Below are 19,233 nucleotides of genomic sequence, written 5' to 3'. Positions count from 1 at the left end.
ATTCAGATGTAGTCGAAGGACGTGAGGGATGGTATGTACTATTTTGCACGCTAGACTTTTCTGTGGGAGGGTCTGAGTTTCTAACCCCATAGCTTCTAGTGATGGAAAGGGAGGGCGTGTGACGCTGGATCTGGCTGCCTGAGCGGCGGGGTTGGGTGCGCTCACTGTGGTCTCCCACTCCAACAACACCCTTCCCTTTGACTTGCCATTTGAGAGCTTTCATCTCTGCCGCCATTCTCTGGATGACGACATCTTGGTCCCTCAACTTGTGCTCCAAGCAGCGAGCATGCGGCTCCCTCTGCCGCCGGTGTCCGTCTGGGCTCCGTGAGTGACCAAATCTTCTGGCGCGCTTATCTCGTGTATCTCTTGGAAGTCCTCCTGGGGAAGTCTCCATGTCCGCCATGCTCGGAATGGCGAGGAGTCTGTCTCTCCGTCTGACCGACTCTGGGGTAACACCGTCGATGGCGGACAACGGTATTTCGTCGTTGTTTGCCATGGAAGGCGATCCAATAAGCTTGAAGGACAAGGTTGTGTATGCAAAAAGTTCCCACAAACGTCGCCAATTGTACGGGGAGCAAATATTCGATACTACCTGTACTTATCGCGTCCAAGTTTCGATTCGATCCGATTAACCTGCGAATGCAATAGGATGAGCTATCCGGCGGTGTGTTGCCGGAAAACCCCTTCGACGGTCAAGTTAGCATACACTCAGATAAAGAGAGAGGGAGAGGGAAAGGGAGAGCAGCAGACAAAGGGTTTTTCTCACCAAATGATTTTTCATCCCAGCATGGGGGCGCAGTCATGTTTATATACTTTCTGCGCTCACCTCTGCATCCATTCGCCTATTGACACGTAGAGCTACTCTCCTATCATGCTCTCCCACTTGTCAGCGTAAATTCAGCTAAACACCACCTAATCAAACCGTCACATGGCATTGGCGCGAACAGACAGCCCAGCGGCATCACCCCAGCCACGTACGACCGTGCTACTTAACGAGTCCAACAGTGCCACACGCCGAGCTTCATCACAACCGAGCTCAGTAGCATTCTGGTATGACTGAGCTCCAGACAAGTTAGGCCGGTTCGCGGAAAACCTTTCCCCCCGACCTAAGTGTGCGAACAATAAAACCCAGGTTGACAGACGGTCATCTCGGCTAAATGGGCCCGGGACCTCAACCGAGCAAACCAACTCTGGGCAAGCCCAAGTTAGCTCGGCCCAAACACGCTCGGACCTCTTTCTACCCGGCCCAAAGCCAGATTATGAATCTCCCTCTCATATATATTTATCAATCGACATATCAATTAATAGATGTATATTTCTAATCATTTGCTTTGAATTCCTCTAATCATTTCCCTCAAAATTTGTAATTATAATTAAGCTTTTGACTAGGTTTCAAGAGGTTTCCACGAACAACATATCCCTCAAAGAAACACCAATCGAGTTCGTTTCTATTCTTTTTTCCTTTTTTTTCCTCTCTTTTTTTATTAATCATATATTGATATCAATGAATATTAGATAATATCGACAAATATATTGATGAATATTATTCTTACATTTTGTCAGGAATGGAGAAGCTCGATGCCTAAAAGGAAGTATTCTAGTGAAAACCCTAGCAAACGAGCTACCAGATGGAACAATACGTTTTGGGTGTCAAATAATTGATGCCCAAATGGATCCATTAACTTCACTTCCAATTCTTCAACTTCATGATGGCACTGTAATCAAAGCTAAGGTAATTTTGTCTTACTTACATATGAAATTTGCATAGAAACGAATTCCAATAGATTAAAGAATACTCATGAGTAATGGTCTCGCCATAGAACCTATGGGATTATGCCCTTGTTAGTGTTTTGTACCTTTTTTTAGTAGATTCTAAAATTTGATCAATTAAGAAGCACATGATATAAATGTTATAATTGTTCTCACATCTAAGACTGTTCAACTTAAAATGTAATTTGATTAATTAAGAAACATATAATATAAATATAATAGTTTTCTCACATCTAAGACTTTATTTGGCTTAAAATGTCACACTTCTTATAAAAAAATCGTCTTTAGTGACATTTTTAAAAAATTGTTTACCTTTTTCTTTAAAAAAAAAAAAAAAAAAAAAAACTTTTTGATCTAATCTAGAAGAATATAAGGGGAAAAAAAAAAATTTAGGTAATTATAATCTAGGAGACTCTAAAAGTGAAAAGTGTTTGGAAAAATTTTGGATTTTTTTTTATTTTTTATATTAAAGATGAAAAATAACAAAAAAAAAAGGGTTAAAAAAAGAATTGTACATGGACTTTATTTATGAGAGTTAATACGAATTAAATAGAGAAAAATTAAAATTTACAATAGAAAGTTGAATGTCACATTGAAAATTAAAACAATCGAACAACTTAAGTATAAAAAATTATAATAATTTGAAGACTACACCGAAAACTAAACCAAAGTTGAAAGATTAAAATTACTTGATCTAATTTGGGATTGTAGTTTGTGTATATATATCAATGGCAGGTAGTGATAGGATGTGATCGAGTAAACTCTGTGGTTGCGAATTTCATTGGATTAAAACCTCCGAATCAGTCAACAATGGGCGGAGCGAGGGGTTTCACAAATTACAAAAATGGGCATGGATTTAGCCCTGAATTTGTTACCATCAACAAAGGCCATGTTATGCTTGGAAGATTCCCCCTTGATCACAACCTTGTATCTTGGTTGGTTGCCCGTCCAATCACACCTCAGGGTAATATCTTACTTGTTTTTTGGATTATTTAAAATTATGAATGTGCAGTTCAAATTTAAATTATATATGAATCTATAATATACCATTTAAATCTCAACAAGCTGTTTATTTTTTGAGTCATTTTCTTGATACCTGATTTTAGGTTCTTAGACTTTCAAATTTAACATATGAACAAAAGAAAAATCATAAATTAATTGATTCTTTGTACATTTCAACTTAGAGGCTATTTGAAAAGTTATTTCTTTAAATATGTTTTGTTTTATTGGCGAAAATATGAGTTGAGAATATTTTTTTTATTTTTCACGAAAAAATAGGCGAAAAGTAGAGTGAAAGAGAAAAGATTTTTGAATTTTTTGTATGCGTTAATTTTATTTTTTTTTGACTTTTTGACTTTTTTATACTTAATAACTAAAATATGAGATTACCAAATGACTCCTCAATTATGTATTAAAGTAAAATTCAATATGTTTTTTTCAAATCTTGAAGGGAGAATTACTTAAAAGTGGGACACCAAAAAAAAAAAATTACAAAAACATTGGAAGTGCACATGATTATATGATGGGATACAAGTGAAAAATTATAGGGGTTTGCACCTCTCCATGTTTAGGTTTTTTTCGTTCGTTTGTCCAATTGGAAAGTAGTTCCGCCAATCTTAAAAGTGTTCAAGAAATTTCAGGTGAATCTCATTAATATTGAATCATTGTGAGTATTTCACATTGTATATTAAAAAAAGGAATAAGAAGAAGAAAGAAAAAGATTATTAGAGATCTATTTTTTTTTTGGTTGTCCCAATACTTTTGTACATTTATGATATGTTAATCTACAATTTCTATATTTGTGATTAAAATTTACTTATAAAAAGAAATTAAGCCACACATTTGTAATTTTGAAAAAAATGATGAGTTTGTACCATTACTGATACTAATGATATATATATATATACCTGCAAATTTAACAATGTCAAAAGATAAAACAAAAATCATATCGTCAGCACTAGAATCAGTAAAGGGATTTCCAAGAGAAATGTTAGAGATGATACAGAACAGTGACGTAGATTCACTAACTTTTAATGGTACTCAATATCGAGCCCTATGGGAATTACTAAACGCGAGGTTTAGAAAAGGAACAGTGATGGTTGTTGGAGATGCCATGCACGTAATGGGCCCATTTCTCGGACAAGGAGGCTCAATTACATTGGAAGATGCTATTGTTTTGGCTAGATGCTTAGCAACACAGAGGAGAGCAGAAGTGGCACTTGATCAGTACATTGAGGAGCGAAGGATGAGATTGGTGCAGATTTTTACGAAAACAAATGCTGTTGGGAAGCTTCTAGAAACTTCGTCTGTGGTTGTGAAACTTCTATGCATCGTCTTGATGGTCATCTTCTTTCGTGAGAGACTCGGTCATACCCGTTATGATTGTGGCTGCCTATAATTAAGTAGAAATTATTTAGGATTCATTTGGGAAGAACTTTTTTAACCTAGCTTTTTGACTTTTTGGCTAATTAGCCTAACTAAATTAAATTAGCTATGTTTCAGAAGAATTTTTTGGCTTCTTTTTTTTTTTTTTTTTGTGTGTGAGATAAAAATTGTAATAATTATAGTTTAGATGTAACATTTTATCTTATTAATTTATTTAGCCTATTTTTTCTTTTTTGTGCTTTTTTAGTCTCAATCTAAACCCAACTCACTTGCCAAACGGGGTCCGGAATATATCTATTCAATGATTTTTCATCATTTTGCCTGACGTTTTCTTGATTTTTAAGGTCCACGTGCTCATTCAATTTTGTGCTATTGATTTAGCACATAGTCACATTTTTAGAAATCATCTCACACGTCAATCAATTACTTTTTCTCTTACAATCATTTATTAAACTACAAAAAATTCACAAATCATTCCAAAACATAATTTTTTTTCCTCTCATAAAATAGTTAAAAAGCCAACTAAAATAACTAAGTTCCTAAATGAGGCTTACTTATTAAAGGTATGGGTGTCGAGCCCTCTCTCATTTTGATTTTTACAATTTCGATTATGAAATCTTAATTCATCTAAGAAAATATTATTCATTTTAGAAAATTAATGAGATTTATTTTGACTTGGTCTCGTTTGGGAAGTAATAGTTTTAATCTAAAAGTCAAAAAACTATTTTAAAAAATCAAAAATCCTATAACCTATACCAAAAAGTCAAAGATTTCTTTTTCTCTTTACAATACTTAGTAACATCAATTCCTTTACAATACTTAGTGACATCAATTTCTAACTTCATGCAACATGGGAGATGTCTCTTCATGCTACAATACTTAGTAACATCAATTTCTAACATCATGCGACATGGGAGATGTCTCTTCCTCATAAAATCAAACAAATAATGTTGTAATATAGATGTATATATATTTGATAGCAAGAAATTGCAAATTACTTGCATATATAGCTGCATATTGGGGTACGAAGAACTCTCTAGAAAGCATGTGTTTTCCTAGCTTGTTTAGGTTGCTACTTGTACCCAGATCGACAAAAAAGAGCTATTATTACATAATTTTAGCAACGTCATCAATGCAGATTGTAATCTTGTGCCTTAGTCAATAAAGGCATTTGAGTAATAGACTGGAGATCGTCAAAACAATCAGGTATTTGTATTCATACACCGAAATACACATACAAGCTTGAAGGCTTCATTTGGTTTGTGATAAATCGGTTATCAATCTCTATTCATTATTCAACCCAACCATTTGAATAAATTTAGGCTCAAAGCTGGAGAACCTTTTTAAAGAGCAAGATAAGCATATCTCAAACACAAGAGATGAATTTTTATACTGTGTTTGGTCAGAAGATTTGGAAAGGAAAAGGGAAATGGAAAGAGAAAAGTAAGGTGAAATATGAATAAAATATATTTACATTTCACCTAGTTTCAACACCTTTTCACTTTCGGTTTCCAAATTTATTCCCAAATCTCTTAGTCAAACACAACATAAAGAGGGAAAATATAAATTGTGTAAGCAAATGTTTAAATCACTTAACCCCAAGGGGTTTGGCTTAGTGGATGAAGAAAGCAACCAAAGGGCTTACCACCCAAGATGTCACAAGTTCAAAACCCACGAAGGCCAAACATCCAAACCTTGAGGCCATTGGAGTCCCAGGATTTAGTCGAGGTATGCATAAATTGGCCTGGACACCTGGTTGTCAAAAAAAAAAAAAAAATGTTTAAATCACTTTATTTCTCATGAACACTCTTTGCTTTTCTTGATAAATTGCTTGGTCCATTAATTCATCAGGTGCACCTAACAAATCAACATGTGAATTTGAATTATCAGCTAATTTTAGTTTTCAGAAGATGAAACACTAATATTGACAGTAGTGAACTAAAAACAATTTGAGAGGAAAGTTACTAATCTTGCAGGATTTGATTGGATGTAATGGAGCAAATTCGGTGGTAGCTGACTTCCCGGAGTTAAAACCCCCAAAAGCATTTCCGCCGTCTGCTTTGTGAGGTTTGGAATTATGATTTGAGTCCGAAAAATTTGTTTAGTGAGAGTTTTAAAAACAGTTTTGAAAAAAGTTTTGAATTGAGTGGAAAATATTTGATGTGACATTTGATATTTGACACAAAAACTTACAACTCATAACCAAACATAAAACAAAAATTATTTTAAAGCACATAAAAAAATTTAAAGAATTCAGACAATATTTTTTTCGAATATATAAAAATTAATATATCAATTGCAAAAAAACAAATCTACTATTCCGATCAAACGACCGGTTAGGTCAAATTTTGAAAAAAAAATTGAAAAACGTGATTTATTTGAAAGAGTTTTCTGTAGAGTTGTGGAAAATTAATTCCACAACTCTATCCAAACATCATACTCAAACCATCAAGCAGAAAACTAGTTTGAAAACACAACCAAACAGAGCGATTTTTCACTTTTTGGATTTTTTTTTATTTGTGTAACTTATATTATAAAAGTTATAACTTCCTTTATGATACATATTTTTAAAATTAATACATTATATATTGATCCCTCAAACGATAGGTCAAATTCATGTCGTTTTCAATTGCAAATTGACAATTGAATAATTATAAAAAGAGAAAGGATGCCTTGGGGTAAAGTTAACCATAAAAAATCATTAAATCAAATCAAATCAAATCAAACCTTATTAAATGGGTCAGCTACATAAATTTTTATTTTTCATTCAGTTCCAGCAATAGTTATTTAGTTAGTCAAATTAAAGAGATTCATATACCTATTTACTACACTATCTATTCTCTCTTGACTTATATTTTTCGTGCTACTCCCACCTATTTACGAATATGTTCATTTCTAACTTTATATTTTCTAATGTTACCATACATCCACCTTAGTATGCTCATTTCAACCAAATCTTAGAAAACTATTAATAGTCGTAAAATATTATATGATATTATTAATATATAAAAATCATGAAATACATTAAGTTATTTTGTGCTTCTAAAGTTATTATTGTCAATTAAATTTTTTGTTAGTCACCCATTAAGAACACAATGCAATGATATTACATAGATAATATTCATGACCACTGAATAAGAGGATGATAGTATTATTTTATATACAGACAATGATATTAAAAAGAAGTAATAAAAATAATAAAAAACGAATGATGTATAATATTTTATTTTAGGGTAAATTATACTTTGTCCTTTTTATATTTGTTCACTTTCTCACTTTGGCCATTAAAGTTTATTTTTTTTCAATTTACTTGTAACACTAATTTCTTTCCAAAATTATACAGAAAATACCATAATAACTATCACATAATATAAAAATATATATTTTTATATTAGAGTTTAAGTTTATATTAAAATGTTATAATAAAATATTTTTATACCACATGATTGCTAATGTGTTAGTTTTTGTTTAATTTTTAACAGAAATTAGTTTAGAAGTAAACTGAAAAAACTTGAAACATAAACGATCAAATTGAAAAAAAATAAACTTTGCATGCCAAAGTGGGAAAGTGACCAAACATAAAGGGCGCAAAGTGTAATTTACCCTTTATTTTATTGCATAATTCTCGTTAAAGGTAATTTTCTAGTGTGTAATGTACATTGTATACAACTCTACACAAAATTACGTAAGTTTTCACAAATTTACATAAGTAATCTTACACAAATACGTAAGTTGAATACAAATTCGTGTAAGTTTATAAAACTTATATGATTACGAGAATTTGTATTTAACTTGCACATTTTTGTAAAATCACATATAATTTTATTTAGAGTTACATATTGTATACATTACACACTAAATGTTTTTTCTACTGTCATTAGATCATCTTCAATCCTTCATCAAATTTAAATTTGATGAAATTTTTGATGAAAATGAGGTTCAATCTGTAAGATTTAATAATACATGTAACCATAATAATAATGCGAAATTAAACTTAACAGGATCTTGAATTCAATACAACTCAAGAATAAAACGAACATACCTTTGTCAGCCATTGAATTAGAGATGTTGAGAAAATACCCCTAATAGTTGAACCTTTAATTCTTAGCTCACCTTCTTCTCTCTGTCTCTCACTTCATTAGGATGACTATAAAAATTAGAGTGATGGAATAAATATCAAAAGAAGGGGAGTCATCCATCCTTATATAGAGGAGAGAAGAGGGCCAGATAAACTCTATCAGAAGAATTCCTAATCCATCAAGGTTTCCTTCTTATCTTAGAAGAGTGATTATATTAAAATTCTAATTACTGAACTTTATATATAATATTGGCTTTATCTAATTGTGGAGTCCAAATAAAATAAAACATGTAAAAATATGTAGGCTATTGGGCCACACTAGAAAATAAATCCAACATTCTCCCACTTGGCCCATTAAGCCAATTATGATGCAATTATGAGTTTTTCCAAAAATATGCAACTTATAAAAATTTGGACTCATTGGATTCCACACTAAAAACTTTGACATGTGATCACGAATTTTAAAAATAGCCAATAAGTTCAGATATATTAGAAACTATAATACTGTGACTACTTCAGATCACCAATGTGAGTCATAGCGGTTATATAACATTTATGTCATATTTCCTTCTATGCACTACACCATCGATAACCTTCACCAACCCAGTCCATTATCAGGATATATAATTATTTTCCTGAAAGGCCCCTGTAATTTGTCTTGTCAAGACATTCCCTGTTTCTCAATATTCAATTTAATGTGTACACATACTTTTAGAACAGGAAAAACAGAAACAAAATTATTATTGCGCAAATAGTGTCAAATAAAAATAAGCACTCACGATTAACCATACACATCAAGGGTTGCTTAAAAGGCCCATCCTGATAACATGCTCTTTGTATGTCTTTGGTGGCAATCCCTTTGTGAATGGATCAACAATCATAAGAGATGTGCTTAAGTTTTCAATTAACACTTGTTGTTTCTGGACTCTTTCTCTAACAACTAAGTACTTTACTTCCATATGTTTAGAACCACTGGAGTACTTTCCATACTTAGAGAAGAAAACTGTTACGGTATTGTCACAATATATCTTCAGCGGCCTAGCAATTGAGTCAACAACACCAAGTCCTGAGATGAAATTTCGCAACCATAAAGCATGATTTGTAGCCTCAAAGCATATGAAATGTCCTTTATTTGTTTTCTTTTCAAGTCATTCCTTGGACACTATTTTTCACTTAATTTATCACCCTTCGTGATGGGTGCATCACTGCCTGAACAAAACTACATATTGAATCTCTCCAAAACACGATCAATATATCCTTTTTGTGATAGTCCTAGCAATCCTCGAGATCGATCCCTAAAGATCTCTATGCCAAAAACATAGTTTGCCTCACCCATATCGACCATTTTAAAATTCTTGGAGAGATATTCCTTGGTTTCATGTAATAAGCCAAGGTCATTACTAGCTAACAAAATGTCATCCACATATAGCACCAAAATAATGAACTTGCTCCCACTAACCTTCAGATATATGCACTGATCAACTACATTTTCCTTAAATCCGAAAGAGATAACGGTATCATTAAACCTTAAATACCATTGCTTGGAAGCTTGTTTAAGTCCGTATATGGATTTCTTTAATTTGCAAGCTAAATGTTCTTTACCTTTCTTTGCAAATCCTTCTAGCTGCCCCATATAAATTTCTTCATCCAAATTCCTATTTAGAAAAATAGTTTTCACATCCATTTAATGCAACTCTAAGTCATAATGAGCTACAAATGCTAGGATGATTCTGAGCAAGTCCTTCTTAGATATTGGAGAGAAGGTCTCTGTATAGTCTATGCTTTCTTTTTGAGTAAAACCCTTGGCAACAAGTCTGGCTTTAAATCGTTCGATATTGCCTTTTGCGTCACGCTTGGTCTTGAAGACCCATTTACACCCGACGTTTTTGCAGTTATTAGGCAATTCGACGAGATCCCAAACACTATTCTGTTCCATGGATTTTAACTCTTCATTTATAGCATTGACCCATTTAGAAGAATCATCACTATTCATGGCTTGTGAAAATGAGACTGGATCTTTGTTAATCCCAATATCAAAATCAGATTCCTGTAGATACACCATGTAATCATTTGGAATGGCAGGCTTTCTTTCCCTCTAAGATCTTCTCAGAACTGCCGGTTGTGGTGGTTCTACAATATTTTCAATGGTGGTATCTTCATGAAGTGGTGAAACATGAGGTGGTGAAGGATTTTCATCATGTTGTTCATTTTCCTCAGCATGTGGAATAGTCTGAGGAACAACAACTTTTCGATAAGGGTCAAATGTTGGCACATCTACCCTAATTTCCTCGAATTCACCACTCATGTTTTCTCACTGCCACTGATTTCACCAATCTCTAGGAATCTTGCATTACCAGTCTCCACTATCCTCGTACTGTGATTAGGACAATAAAATTTGTACCCTTTAGACTTGTCTGGATAACCAATGAAATATTCAGATATTGTTCTTGAGTCCAACTTTTTCTCTTGTGGGTTGAAGATTCTTGCCTCTGCTGGACAACCCCAAATATGTAAGTGTCTCAAACTAGGTTTCCTACCAGTCCACAACTCAAAAGGAGTTGTTGGGACCGCCTTACTAGGAACCCTATTTAAGATATACATTGCAGTTTTTAAAGCTTCACCCCACATTGAAATAGGTACAATTGAGTAACTTAACATACTCCTAACCATATCTTTAAGTGTACGATTACGCCTTTCAGCAACTCCATTCTGCTGTGGCGTACCAGGCATTGTATATTGAGCACAAATGCCTTTCTTTTATAAGAATTTGGCAAATGGGCCAGGATTTTGGCCTGACTCATCATATTTACCATAATATTCACCACCCCTGTCTAATCTCACTACTTTAACCTTTCTATCTAATTGTCTCTCGACTTCAGTTATGTACACCTCAAGGATGTCAACAGCCTGAGACTTTTCATGAATTAGATACACATATCCATAACGTGAGAAGTCATCTATAAATGTGATAAAATATTTTTCACCACTAAGACATGGGATGTTGAGTGGCCTGCAAATATCTGTATGAATTATCTCAAGAAGCTCATTACTTCTCGTGGCACCTTTCTTGGTGTGTTTGGTTTGCTTTCCTTTAATGCAATCTACACATATCTGAAAATCAGTGAAGTCTAGGTTTTCCAAAATCCCATTCTTCACCAATTTTTTAATTCTATTTCTGGAGATATGCCCCAACCGTCTATGCCACAAGATCGATGATTTTTCATTAATTAGACCACGTTTTAAACCAATATTCGAATGCAGAGTTACTAATGATTGTGCAAACTCATGATTTAAGGTAATTTTATATAAACCATCACATAAATTACCAAAACCAATCACTTTTGAATTAAACATTAAATTGACTTTTCCACAATTAAATAAAACTGAATATCCAACACGATCCAATTTGGATAACGAAACTAAATTCCTAGAAATTGAAGGAACATAAAAAGTGTCTTCTAGATCCATCTGATGACCCGTCTCTAAGATCAGTCGATAGGTTCCTACAGCTACGACTTCAGCTTTGAGACGGTTCCCCATATAGACAAATCTTTCACTTTCCTTCGGTTTCCTGGTTGAGAGGTATCCCTGCATGTCATTTGTAATGTGGGTCGTGGTCCCAGAGTCAATCCACCACGTATTAGAAGGTACTTCAGCAAGATTTGATTCATAACAAACAAAAGAAAATTTCTTACCTTTCTTTTCGAACCAAGCCTTTCGTTTGCTGCAGTCTTTCTTCACATGTCCCTTCTTGCCACAAAAGTAGCACTTGACAGTGAAACCATTCTTAGCCTGATTTTCTTCCCCAGGTTCATTCTTTTTCTTTGGTGGATTTTTCTTTGATTTTACAAACTTACCCTTCTTTTTCTTTATAGCTCCATGAGTTACAGCCAATGCAGTTTGACGTCCTTCCTCCCTCAACCTCACTTCCTCCTGAACACACATATTAGTCAGCTCATTCAAATTCCACTTATCTTTATTGGTGTTATAGTGAATTTTGAATACGCTGTATTGTGATGGAAGTGAGTTGAGAATAAACTACACGAGGAAAGTTTCATCAACCTGCATCCCTAAAGTTTTAAGTTTTGCAACTTTGTCGCCATATTGAGGATGTGATCCTAAACTCCTCGGTGGCCATTATATGTCATTGTTGTTAATTCAACCATAATAGTGCCAGCATGTGGCTTGTCGATCTTCAACAACCTTTAACCAAATTATACTTTAAGTGTTAGGGTAATGTCATTAAAGAGTCCTTTGGTCAATAACCAAGTAAGATCCCAGGAAGGTCGGAGGAGTCAATATAGCCTCCCTTCTAAGTCCAACCACCTTAGATAGCAAGCTATCTTTTTGACAGATCGTAAGAGGTATTAACACAAGATCTCATAGGTAACATGGAAAAAGGCATAAACAATATACATATTAAAGCTTTGAGAATTACGATGAACTATTGATATCACATAAGTCTTTCCTTTGGGAAAAACTTAGGTATATCTATTGTCCACTCGTCAAGAATCATTTATGTAGGCCTAAAGTAATTTATGCAATTTTTCAGCTAGTCATGTTACCTTTGGGTATTCAATTCTAATCTGTCAAATTACATAAGTTATATTATCCTATCCAGTTTATAATTATTTGAAAGTGACTCTCCTTTGGGCTAGTCTCAATCTCCTAATTATAACTGCAATTGAGAATATTATCAACCTTAATGTTACCTTTTTAACAATTCTTTTATGTAGTTCTATATTCATAAGTTTTACAAATTTAGGCCACTTTGGCAGCTACTAAATTAGTAAACCCTATGAATACGGAACTAACCAACAATATTCCCTATTCATTAATTTTGAGTTATTTAATTATCATTAATTCAATCACAATTTTAATGAAATCACTATTCTATGATTTCTAAAATTTCTTTTATGTGATTGCAATTACCAATATAATAATAATAATAACTCTGGATGAACATGAATATATATATATATATATATAATATGACAATCATGAATATCTTATATAATGGTTAACAAGAATTACACCTAAATAAACTAATCACTTCAATATTTTAATATTCAATGTCATAAAATTATATCATGATATCAAATTTAAATCATGAAAATATACAAATATTAACAATAATAGACAATAAGTGTGAATAATTAGACAAGGCAAAAACATAATCCTCTAATATGATACAATCAAATAAATATATTTATTTAATAGACCGAACGATTCAACAAAATTCTAAGATTGCATTTAATCTATGCACTTTATCATGACAGCAAGCAATACACTCAATTCAATATCATATTATGATGATTATAAAAATTATTATCACTATAATTGATAATAAATCAAAACATGCATATGAACAACATATAGAATTACATAAAAGCCTGCACCTAGCAAATCACAAAACAAAGTGAGTGGACTGTGCTCTTATTTAGGTTAGGACTTGACAGATCATGTTGTCTTGTGAGTGAGGGAGTCCATGATGTGCATACCTAGTGGAGTGCACATCACATGCCGACAGAGTTCAAACCTTATAAACAAAAGTATGATTTTATGAATAATTATAATTATAATATAATAACAATATTCATAAATATATTATTATTCCAAGGTGTATTGATTCACAAACTAAAGTTCTGATACCACATGTAAGATTTAATAATACATGTAACCATAATAATAATGCGGAATTAAACTTAACAGAATCTTGAATTCAATACAACTCAAGAATAAAGCGAGCATACCTTTGTCAGCCATTGAATTAGAGAAGTTGAGAAAATACCCCTAATAGTTGAACCTTTAATTCTTAGCTCACCTTCTTCTCTCTGTCTCTCACTTCATTAGGATAACTATAAAAATTAGAGTGATGGAATAAATATCAAAAGAAAGGGAGTCACCCATCCTTATATAGAGGAGAGAAGAGGGCCAGATAAACTCTATCAGAAGAATTCCTAATCCATCAAGGTTTCCTTCTTATCTTAGAAGAGTGATTATATTAAAATTCTAATTACTGAACTTTATATATAATATTAGCTTTATCTAATTGTGGAGTCCAAATAAAATAAAACATGTAAAAATATGTAGGCTATTGGACCACACTAGAAAATAAATCCAACACAATCCTCTCATCAAACTTGTATCAAATCAAGAGAGAAATAATTTTTTAATAATTTTTTTATTAAATCAAAGATGAACTAAGGCTGTGTTTAGAAGGATTTCCAAACTATGATTCCACCCCCATATTCTAATATGATATTTGGATAGTATTCTCAAACCAAACAGAGCGATTTTTCACTTTTGAATTTTTTTTTATTTGTGTAACTTTTATTATAAAAGTTATAACTTCCTTTATGATACATATTTTTAAAATTAATACATTATATATTGATCCCTCAAGCGATAGGTCAAATTCATGTCGTTTTCAATTGCAAATTGACAATTGACTAATTATAAAAAGAGAAAGGATGCCTTGGGGGTAAATTAACCATAAAAAATCATTAAATCAAATCAAATCAAACCTTAATAAATGGGTCAACTACATAAATTTTTATTTTTCATTCAATTCTAGCAATAGCTATTTAGTTAGTCAAATTAAAGAGATTCATATATCTATTCATTACACTATCTATTCTCTCTTGTCTTATATTTTTCGCGCTATTCCCACCTATTCACGAATATGTTCATTTCTAACTTTATATTTTCTAATGTTACCATATATCCATCTTAGTATGCTCATTTCAACCAAATCTTAGAAAACTATTAATAGTCATAAAATATTATATGATATTATTAATATATAAAAATCATGAAATACATTCAATTATTTTGTGCTTCTCAAGTTATTATTGTCAATTAAATTTTTTGTTAGGTCATCGATTAAGAACACAATGCAATGATACTACATAGATAAGAGTCCTACTGGAGACACTCAGCAGGAGAGGACCCCCAGCACCTCCACCTCCACGTGGGGGGCTGCCATTGAAGGAAAACAAGAAAAAAAAAAAAAAAAAAAACAAATTTTTTGGACCAATGGGATGAGACCCCCAGGACCCCCACTGGGGGTCTCATGCATTTTCCCATAGATAATATTCATGACTACTGAATAAGAGGATGATAGTATTATTTTATATACAGACAGTGATATAAAAAAAAAGTAATAAAAATAATAAAAAACGAATGGTGTATATTATTTTATTTTAGGATAAATTATACTTTGTCCTTTTTATATTTGTTCACTTTCTCACTTTGGCCATTAAAGTTTATTTTTTTTCAATTTACTTGTAAAACTAATTTATTTCCGAAATTATACCAAAAATACCATAATAACTATCACATAATATAAAAATATATATTTTTATATTAGAGTTTAAGTTGATATTAAAATGTTATAATAAAATATTTTTATACCACATGATTGTTAATGTGTTAGTTTTTGTTTAATTTTTAACAGAAATTAGTTTAGAAGTAAACTGCAAAAACTTGAAACATAAACGATCAAATTGAAAAAAAATAAACTTTACAAGCCAAAGTGGAAAAGTGACCAAACATAAAAGGCGCAAAGTGTAATATACCCTTTATTTTGTTGCATAATTCCCGTTAAAGGTAATTTTCTAGTGTGTAATGTACATTGTATACAACTCTACACAAAATTACGTAAGTTTTCACAAATTTACATAAGTAATCTTACACAAATACGTAAGTTGAATACAAATTCGCGTAAGTTTATAAAACTTATATGATTACGAGAATTTGTATTTAACTTGCACATTTTTGTAAAATCACATATAATTTTATTTACAGTTACATATTGTATACATTACACACTAAATTTTTTTTCTACTTTCATTAGATCATCTTCAATCCTTCATCAAATTTAAATTTGATGAAATTTTTGATAAAAATGAGGTTCAATCCTCTCATCAAACTTGTATCAAATCAAGAGAGAAATAATTTTTTAATAATTTTTTTATTAAATCAAAGATGAACTAAGGCGGTGTTTGCAAGGATTTCCAAACTATGATTCCACCCCCATATTCTAATATGATATTTGGATAGTATTCTCAAACCAAACAGAGCGATTTTTCACTTTTTGGATTTTTTTTATTTGTGTAACTTTTATTATAAAAGTTATAACTTCCTATATGATACATATTTTTAAAATTAATACATTATATATTGATCCCTCAAGCGATAGGTCAAATTCATGTCGTTTTCAATTGCAAATTGACAATTGAATAATTATAAAAAGAGAAAGGATGCCTTGTGGTAAAGTTAACCATAAAAAAATCATTAAATCAAATCCAATCAAACCTTATTAAATGGGTCAGCTACATAATTTTTTATTTTTCATTCAGCTCCAGGTTAGTCAAATTAAATAGATTCATATACCTATTTACTACACTATCTATTCTCTCTTGACTTATATTTTTCGTGCAATTCCCACCTATTTTCGAATATGTTCATTTCTAACTTTATATTTTCTAATGTTACCATACATCCACCTTAGTATGCTCATTTCAACCAAATCTTAGAAAACTATTAATAGTCGTAAAATATTATATGATATTATTAATATATGAAAATCATGAAATACATTAAGTTATTTTGTGCTTCTAAAGTTATTATTGCCAATTAAATTTTTTGTTAGTCATCGATTAAGAACACAATGCAATGATATTACATAGATAATATTCGTGACTACTGAATAAGAGGATGATAGTATTATTTTATATACAGACAATCATATTAAAAAAAAGTAATAAAAATAATAAAAAACAAATGATGTATAATATTTTATTTTAGGATAAATTATACTTTGTCCTTTTTATATTTGTTCACTTTCTCACTTTGGCCTTTAAAGTTTATTTTTTTTCAATTTACTTGTAACACTAATTTCTTTCCAAAATTATACAGAAAATACCACAATAACTATCACATAATATAATAATATATATTTTTATATTAGAGTTTAAGTTTATATTAAAATGTTATAATAAAATATTTTTATACCACATGATTGTTAATGTGTTAGTTTTTGTTTAATTTTTGACAGAAATTAGTTTAGAAGTAAACTGAAAAAACTTGAAACATAACCGATCAAATTGAAAAAAAATAAACTTTACATGCCAAAGTGAGAAAGTGACCAAACATAAAGGGCGCAAAGTGTAATTTACCCTTTATTTTATTGCATAATTCTCATTAAAGGTAATTTTCTAGTATGTAATGTACATTGTATACAACTCTACACAAAATTACGTAAGTTTTCACGAATTTACATAAGTAATCTTACACAAATACGTAAGTTGAATACGAATTCGCGTAAGTTTATAAAACTTATATGATTACGAGAATTTGTATTTAACTTGCACATTTTTGTAAAATCACATATAATTTTATTTAGAGTTACATATTGTATACATTACACACTAAATTTTTTTTCTACTTTCATTAGATCATCTTCAATCATTCATCAAATTTAAATTTGATGAAATTTTTGATGAAAATGAGGTTCAATCCTCTCATCAAACTTCTATCAAATCAAGAGAGAAATAGTTTTTTAATAATTTTTTTATTAAATCAAAGATGAACTATGGCTGTGTTAGGAAGGATTTCCAAATTATGATTCCACCCCCATATTCTAATATGATATTTGGATAGTATTCTCAAACCAAACAGAGCGATTTTTCACTTTTTAGATTTTTTTTATTTGTGTAACTTTTATTATAAAAGTTATAACTTCCTTTATGATACATATTTTTAAAATTAATACATTATATATTGATCCCTCAAGCGATGGGTCAAATTCATGTCGTTTTCAATTGCAAATTGACAATTGAATAATTATAAAAAGAAAAAGGATGCCTTGGGGGTAAATTAACCATAAAAAATCATTAAATCAAATCAAATCAAACCTTAGTAAATGGGTCAACTACATAAATTTTTATTTTTCATTCATATATCTATCCACTACACTATCTATTCTCTCTTGACTTATATTTTTCGTGCTGCTCCCACCTATTCACGAATATGTTCATTTCTAACTTCATATTTTCTAATGTTACCATATAACCATCTTAGTATGCTTATTTCAACCAAATCTTAGAAAACTATTAATAGTCATAAAATATTATATGATATTATTAATATATAAAAATCATGAAATACATTCAGTTATTTTGTGCTTCTCAAGTTATTATTGTCAATTAAATTTTTTGTTAGGTTATCGATTAAGAACACAATGCAATGATACTACATAGATAAGAGTCCGGCTGGAGACCCCAGCAGGAGAGGACCCCCAGCACCCCGACCTCCACGTGAGGGGGCTGCCATTGGAGGGAAACCAGAAAAAAAAAAATAGTTTTTTGGACCAATGGAAAGTGACCCCCAGGACCCCCACTGGGGGTCTCATGCATTTTCCCATAGATAATATTCGTGACTACTGAATAAGAGGATGATAGTATTATTTTATATACAAACAGTGATATTAAAAAAAAGTAATAAAAATAATAAAAAACGAATGATGTATATTATTTTATTTTAGGATAAATTATACTTTGTCCTTTTTATATTTGTTCACTTTCTCACTTTGGCCATTAAAGTTTATTTTTTTTCAATTTACTTGTAAAACTAATTTATTTCCGAATTTATACAGAAAATACCACAATAACTATCACATAATACAAAAATATATATTTTTATATTAGAGTTTAAGTTTATATTAAAATGTTATAATAAAATATTTTTATACCACATGATTGTTAATGTGTTAGTTTTTGTTTAATTTTTAACAAAATTTAGTTTAGAAGTAAACCGGAAAAACTTGAAACATAAATGATCAAATTGAAAAAAAAATAAACTTTACAAGCCAAAGTGGGAAAGTGACAAAGCATAAAGGGCGCAAAGTGTAATATACCCTTTATTTTGTTGCATAATTCCCGTTAAAGGTCATTTTCTAGTGTGTAATGTACATTGTATACAACTCTACACAACAT

General features: G+C 31.2%; 2 protein-coding genes across 2 annotated transcripts; both read left to right on the top strand.

Moving 5' to 3' along the window:
* The first annotated feature begins 410 nt into the window (after positions 1 to 410).
* Positions 411 to 2,884, top strand: LOC114284280 (monooxygenase 1-like). Its single transcript, XM_082876613.1, has 4 exons — positions 411 to 532; positions 1,564 to 1,732; positions 2,506 to 2,734; positions 2,877 to 2,884. Exons 1-4 carry the CDS (start codon positions 411 to 413, stop codon positions 2,882 to 2,884), a joined length of 528 nt encoding a protein of 175 aa, XP_082732739.1.
* Positions 2,885 to 3,691: 807 nt separating this feature from the next.
* Positions 3,692 to 4,168, top strand: LOC114286919 (monooxygenase 1). The gene has a single exon (XM_082876612.1). It carries the CDS (start codon positions 3,692 to 3,694, stop codon positions 4,166 to 4,168), a length of 477 nt encoding a protein of 158 aa, XP_082732738.1.
* The last annotated feature ends 15,065 nt before the right edge of the window (positions 4,169 to 19,233 follow it).

This window comes from Camellia sinensis, chromosome 6 (assembly GCF_055761805.1).
Source record: "Camellia sinensis isolate YWXY chromosome 6, ASM5576180v1, whole genome shotgun sequence".
Lineage (NCBI taxonomy): Eukaryota > Viridiplantae > Streptophyta > Magnoliopsida > Ericales > Theaceae > Camellia > Camellia sinensis.
Note: the sequence above shows the minus strand (reverse complement) of the source record. Positions and strands in the feature narration are given on the sequence as shown.